The sequence below is a fragment of the Lactuca saligna genome, chromosome 9, assembly GCF_052625555.1.
Source record: "Lactuca saligna cultivar CGN05327 chromosome 9, ASM5262555v1, whole genome shotgun sequence".
Lineage (NCBI taxonomy): Eukaryota > Viridiplantae > Streptophyta > Magnoliopsida > Asterales > Asteraceae > Lactuca > Lactuca saligna.
The window spans coordinates 20,442,503-20,449,604 of record NC_136425.1 but is presented as its reverse complement, the minus strand read 5'-3'; the positions used below and the strand labels follow the sequence as shown (position 1 = coordinate 20,449,604).

The 7,102-nt window shown below is 38.0% G+C and overlaps 1 protein-coding gene across 1 annotated transcript; it reads left to right on the top strand.

Annotated features, from left to right (window-relative positions):
• The first annotated feature begins 1,149 nt into the window (after positions 1-1,149).
• Positions 1,150-2,896, top strand: LOC145015885 (UDP-glycosyltransferase 76H1-like). Its single transcript, XM_078974358.1, has 2 exons — positions 1,150-1,657; positions 1,818-2,896. Exons 1-2 carry the CDS (start codon positions 1,174-1,176, stop codon positions 2,684-2,686), a joined length of 1,353 nt encoding a protein of 450 aa, XP_078830484.1. The 5' UTR covers positions 1,150-1,173; the 3' UTR covers positions 2,687-2,896.
• The last annotated feature ends 4,206 nt before the right edge of the window (positions 2,897-7,102 follow it).

Here is a 7,102-nt window from a genome sequence, read left to right as displayed (position 1 = left end):
GACGATGACCCATGTTGTCCTATCCTTTGATATGGTTCTGACATCAATACATAACCTCCACATTTTTTGGGCCATTTTTATATATCTACTTATTTTATTTTAAAAATAAAAAAGTTTTTGGTATTGAATTATCGCAGATAGATGAAAAAAAAATAACATTTTTTTTTTTATTTTGCCCGGTGTTTCAAATCGGCTTGAATCAATCCTGATCTATGCCAGCTCGGATGTGTCGAGTGCCATCGAACTCCATTCCGTGTAGCCTAAGTTTTCATTATATAAATTTAACCGTGTAAGAAAAGATTTCAATTCTTAATTCCCAAAGTAGCACCTTTGGACTTGGCCAACGAACAAGTTAGGCACCCATTTCCACTCCATAAAATCTAAAAAGGGGATTTGAGGGTAACTATCACTTTTAGAAATAGGTAGAAGTTAGATGTTTGACCACTCAATCACCATCCACTTTTTAATCAATCTCATCAAGAAGAGTTTTAACTTTTTTCAGGACTAAAATCACACTCAAACACGTTATTATGCACAACCCCAAACAAATATGAGGCCCGCAACCAATACAAAAGAAAGGTCCCATCAAATTACCAAAATTATTGTTTAAATGTAAAAGAATTAGACTTTCATATGGTAATGGATTTTTAAAAAAAAAATATCATCCGTGCTTGAACTCAGTTTTCAAAGCAAGAATAAAGTAATTTAACCAACTTAAGTTACACAATATTATTTTGACACGACACAATTAGTTTAGACTAACCGAAGTGGCGTTACCACACGCTACGGCGAGCTAATATATATATATATATATATATATATATATATATATATATATATATATATATATATATATATATATATATATATATATATATATATATATATATATAATGTAATTTATAAAATATTAGTCATTGTCTTACTTGTTTACGATAAGTGTTCTTATTTTGAAATCAATTTATAAATGCATTGTTAATATATACTATCTAAAACATGTTTTTTCAACCATTTCTTTTCAACTTTAACCAGCTGCTAAATATTCTATCAAATATCAACGACCAAATACCATGTACCTGATAAAGACATAAATCTCTCTTATTGTTGACTTTTTTCCATATAAATATAATTGCAAAGGATTAAAGTTTAAGTAGTTAGTAGACAATAGGAAGAATGATGGGAGATGAGAGAAAGAGAGGGAAACCTTTGGTACTGGTAGCAAGTCCATTTCAAGGTCACATGACGCCTATGCTTCAGCTTGGCAGTGTCCTTCATTCCAAAGGCTTCTCAATAACCTTAGCCCATACCAAATTAAACTCCCCTGATCCTTCTAACCATCCTGAATTCGTCTTCCTTCCTCTTTCTGACAACTTTTCAGCCATTGATGCGTCAGCTAACTACACAAAGTTCCTTGAAGCCCTTAACAATAACTGCAAAATGCAGCTTCAAGATCACTTGACTCGAAAGATTGAAGAAGGAAAAGATGAAATGAATCATTCGATCACAGTCATACACGATAATATCATGTATTTTGCTGAAGAAGTTGCTAGCAATTTGAATCTTCCTAGCATTGTTTTGCGCAGTTGTAGTGCATCGTATATGCCGGCTTTCCTTGCTCTTCCTCGGCTTCATGCAGAAGGGCAACTTCCTGTTCAAGGTTAGTTAGTACTTTACCTTTTAACTGTAGATATGTCGCTATATATATATATATATATATATATATATATATATATATATATATATATATATATATATATATATATATATATATATATATAGTAACCTTTATATCACGGTTTTACCACTCTACAACACAGATTCGATGCTGCAGGAGCTTGTTCCAGAGCTCCATCCCCTCAGGTACAAGGATTTACCTTTTAATGATACACCTACAGAAGTTGCAACAGAAATGCTTGCTCTTGCGGAACGTGTTAGAACCCCTTCAGCTATTATATGGAACACCATGGAGTTTCTTGAGCATTCAGCGCTGACACAACTCAGGCAGCACTACCAGGTTCCAATTTTCGCCATCGGACCTATGATAAAAATGGCTAGCTGTCCATCTACTAGCTTTCTTGAAGAAGACACTGGTTGCATTTCATGGCTTGATAAGCAAGCTCCAAGATCAGTTATCTATGTAAGTCTGGGGAGTTTAGCCACCATGGATGAAACCGAGCTTGCTGAGACAGCCTGGGGGCTGGCCAAAAGCAAACAACCGTTTTTATGGGTGGTCCGACCCGGTTCAGTTAGTGGGTCGGAGTGGATTGAATTTTTGCCAGAAGGATTTACAGAAGAAGTAAGAGGAAGAGGTCTTGTGTTGAAGTGGGCTCCACAAAAACAGGTGCTGGCACATTCTGCAGTTGGTGGGTTTTGGAGTCACTGTGGTTGGAACTCCACTTTAGAAAGTATTTCCGAAGGGGTTCCAATGATATGTCAACCAGTTATGGGGGACCAATGTGTAAATTCCAGGTACCTGAGTTACGTATGGCGTGTAGGTCTGGAACTGGAAAATCTTGAGATAAAAGTAGTCGAAAGTGCAATCAAAAGACTCTTGGTGGATGAAGAAGGGCAAGAGATGAGGCAAAGAGCAATTAGCATGAAAGAAAAGGCTAAATATTCTCTCTTCAAAGGAGGGTCTTCATATAATTCCTTAAAAGATTTGGTAGAATTCACCCTCGCAGATTAGATACCAATTGAATTAGACTTAAGAAGCCTCAAAGTGAAAACACATGTATCGCGTATCGGTATATCAACAATGATAATTTCTCAGCGAAAAGCATATGAAATTATTCTCATTATTCATTTATTTCTTTGTAATTAAGAATATTCAAATGACAAAATGTTTAGTAAGACTTGGATTCAGACATATATATTGACAAGAGAGAAATGAAATAAAAATTACAACTTTTTATTACACAGAAAAAATGTGACGAGATGAGATAATAGACCTCAAAAGTTTATTGGGTGTCATTGGGTCCACTCCAAAAATGCAACTTTAAGATCACGGAAAAAGCAATGCAACAATTAAGCAACACCAACAGATAAACATATGGTAGTGGTTAATTAACCTTTGCCTACTTACACATGATTAAGTTTAATCATATACTTCGAATAGCATTATGGGATGCATGCTTTTCTATTGACTGCTTTGATTTGCATATGTCAGATGAGTGTGATTACTCCTAATGTCTAGGCACATTGACTGTGTAAGTATTTAAAATGGAATGAGACTATAAAAGCATCTATGGAGGACCACTAATTAACCATTCTAAGAGTACTATACGGAATCTGAAGTGCTGGATAGTTAGGTGATTGAAATCGACCCATTGGTCCAATGAAGGGAAAGTTCAACACTTGTCAATAAAAGACGGGGAACCCCAAGTATGACCACACGGATATGCCAACTTCATGACAAGAACTAGGCACCTAAGGAAGAAATAAGCAATATAAGGAGAGACGTAACATGAAAATAAGGTTAGGATTAAAGAAAAACTATATGTAAATAAATTATTTATATTAAAATGAAAATTAATAAAGTATGATATGTTTAAAAACCAAAAGAATAACAAAAATTAATAATTATTTCGGAGGTAAGTTAAACGTGTTGGATAACAACAAAACAAATTAAATACTTCAGACATATATATATATATATATATATATATATATATATATATATATATATATATATATATATATATATATATATATATGAAACTTCAATGAACTCATGAAAAATTTTGAAAAAACGTAAATCAAAAGAACACAATGTTTAACGTGTTTTAGTCAAAATGATTTATATCCATGGGCAAACGAGAGAGAGAGAGAGAGAGAGAGAGAGATGATTTTATTAACTTTCTGGAATTATTTCAAGCACTCAAAAGGGAAATCTAGTAATTTACAATGATAAAGGTATTAGCCTATTTATACTTGAGAGATTAGACTTAAAAGCATAATGGGCTAAGCCCATTAGCCCACAGACCCATAAATAGCGACAACCAATCATATTCCGTCATACAACATCTTCTAGAACATTCTTCCATTTGATACAACCCACGAGTATCATCAACACACATGAAGGATCACCTTAACCATAATAGATCAACATGATGCACATGTGGAACATCATGATTACTAATGGCCCAACATCCATCTTGGTGGCATAACATAGAGTATTTCTTAAGCATGATCATCTTCTAAGCGTACGTGGATCAATATGGCAAAGGAATCAAGATGGCGCATCATGTACCAAGATGGTCCATGATGGCGCAACATCTCCTCAAGATGGCGCAACATCCTTCCCTTAGCGCAACTTCATACCCTCATGGTGCAACATCTTATAAATGTAGCACAACATCTCCTTCTTGGCCTCCTTATGGTGCAACATCTCATGTATCTGGCTCAACATCCATTCCTTTGGCACAACTCCTCCCCATTTGGCCCAACATCTTCATGGATATGCCTCCATATGGAGCAAAATCCCAAGGAATGGCGCAACATTAGTCATCATGGTGCAACATGTTGCTCTATGTTGCTCCAAGTTAGTCCAAGTTGCTCCAAAACCACTCCAAGTTGCTCTAAGCCACTTAAAGTTCCTCCAAACCACCTTTTAGAAGATTCGTTCCTTTGTCACTTGATCTGTTCCTTTGTCTGATGATATGTTCCTTTCTTAGAAGATCCGTTCCTTTGTCACATGCTCTATAAACCCCAAGTGCTCCAATGGGATCTAAGTGCTCCATGTTGGACAAGACTTCTTACCCCAACAATCTCCCACTTGAAGGTTTGAACACCTTCATCTGTCATTCAAATTTTACCATTCCTCAAAGTAGCCCCCCCCCTCTCTCTCTCTCTCTCTCTCTCTCTTTCTCTCTCTCTCTCTGCCAATCCCTTATCTTCAAACTTCTGAAAGACTAGTTAAAGCCATGCAAAGGTTCAACTTATTAGTGGTAACCACCTTGGTGAACATATCACATGAATCCTTTGTTCCAATGATTTTCTTTAAGTTTAGAGTTCCTTCATTGATTAACTCTCGAATGAAATGGTACACCTAAATGTATTTTATTCTACCGTGAAACACTGGATTCTTTGCTTAGTGAACTGCACTTTGGTTGTTATAATGCAGTACACAATCCTCCTGCTGCATTCCAAGTTCTAACAAGAAATTCTTCAACCATATGAGCTATTTGGAAGCTTTTGCAAGTTCCATGTATTCTACTTCTGTAGTTGAAAGAGCAACCCTCTTTTATAACCTTGACATCCAGCTGATTGATGTACCTCTAATTGTGAACACATAACTCGTTGTGCTTTTGCCTGAATATGCACATCCACCTAAGTCAGCATCAGCGAACCTTTCTAAAACTACTTATTTTCTTTTGAAACATAAGGAACACTCAACTGTTCTTTTTAAGTTGCATAGCAACCATTTCAATCCTTCCCAATGTTTTCTTCTAGAACACTCAATTTATTTTCTCTTGGACACTGAAGAACTCGACGAGTTGACTCGGGACTTCAGTTTTATGGACTCTGAAGGAACTCAACGAGCTGCTAGATGCACTTGATGAGGTTGGGTCAACATGGACCGTTGACCTTGACTTTGTCCAGGGTTGACTTTGAGGGTATTTATGGTATTTTGGGATTTCGACAAGTTAATCACATGATGATTATAGGCAGTTGAGTTGGAGGTGTACGTTGGGACTTATCTGATCTTATCTTCTCAGTTTAGCTTTCTCGAGAGGTGAGTCTCCTCACCATACCAATGGGTCGAAGGCACTAAGGCTGGACCATTTTATGATATGTGGAACACTAGTTGATACAGTTTTATGTGGCATGATTGTTGATTATATGCTAGAAGGTATGCTAGTTGTATATATGATACACTTGTATGATGGACCATGGGGGAGCCCCATGACACTTGGATGTAAGACCATGTAGAAAGCCCATGGCTTTCCTATTAAAGACCATAGGAGATCCCATGACACTTGGATATAAGACCATGTGGAAAGCCCGTTGCTTTCCTATTAAAGACTATGGGAGAGCCCATGGCACCTGGATGTAAGACCATGTGGAGAGCCCATGGCTTTCATATTAAAGACCATGGGAGAGCCCATGGAACTTGGATGTAAGACCACATGGAGAGCTCATGGCTTTCCTATTAAATGCCATGGGAGAGCCCATGACACTTGGATTTAAGACCATGTGGAGAGCCCATGGCCTTGCTATTATGATTGTATTCATGGCTTATGTGGTTTATATAGCTTTTATAGCTAATATGGTATATGTGATTACAGGGATTGTGTGGGGTATGCTTTGGGAACTCACTAAACAATAGCTTATGTTTTGTTGCTTGTTTCAGGTACTTCTGATCCAAAGGCAAGGGTAAGGATTGATGTGTAACGACCAAAAAATCCAACCAATTTAAATTTTTCAAAAACAACCCGATTTCATTAAATTATTACAAAAAGGTTTTCAATACAATCATTTAGAGTATTCCCAGAATCACATTACTACAAAATCATGAGGAGCGGTACGATCACGCCTTTGCCTTGCCACAGTCTCCTGAAGAACCTGAAAAACATTAAACCACAACTGTAAGCCCGAAAGCTTAGTGAGATACCCCCAAAATACCAACCACATATACCATACACATATCATGCTATCTCATAACGAGTCACAGAACAATCATGCATATCGGGTCTACTGTGGGACTGGTCCGCCTTGTCGGGCCTTCAGTTCACCGGGTCCACCCTCCGAGTCCAATCATGTCCCTCGAGTCTACAGTGTGGTTGGTCTGCCCGCATTGGGCCTTCAACTCACCTGGTCCACTCTCTGGGTCTAATAATGTCCTTCGAGTCTGCAGTGTGGTTGGTTCGACCGCACCCGGGACTTCAACCTACCTGGTCCACTCTCTGAGTCTACAGTATGACTGGTCCGCCCGCGCCCGGGCCTTCAGTCGGCCTGGTCCACTCTTCGAGCCTCGGCAGGTCTGGTCCGCCTTCGTAGGGCCTACAGCCTATCCGGACCGCTCGCTGGGCCTTCGGAATAATCGGTCCGCCCTAGGTATCTTGGCCTACAGCACGAAGCAGGACCTGCCTCAACCCAACTC

Excerpts from the sequence above, each read along its gene's own strand:
- LOC145015885 (XM_078974358.1), top strand. The coding sequence starts at position 1,174 with ATGATGGGAGATGAGAGAAAGAGAGGGAAACCTTTGGTACTGGTAGCA. Across the intron at positions 1,658-1,817 it reads AGGGCAACTTCCTGTTCAAG|ATTCGATGCTGCAGGAGCTT; the intron begins GTTAGTTAGTAC and ends TCTACAACACAG.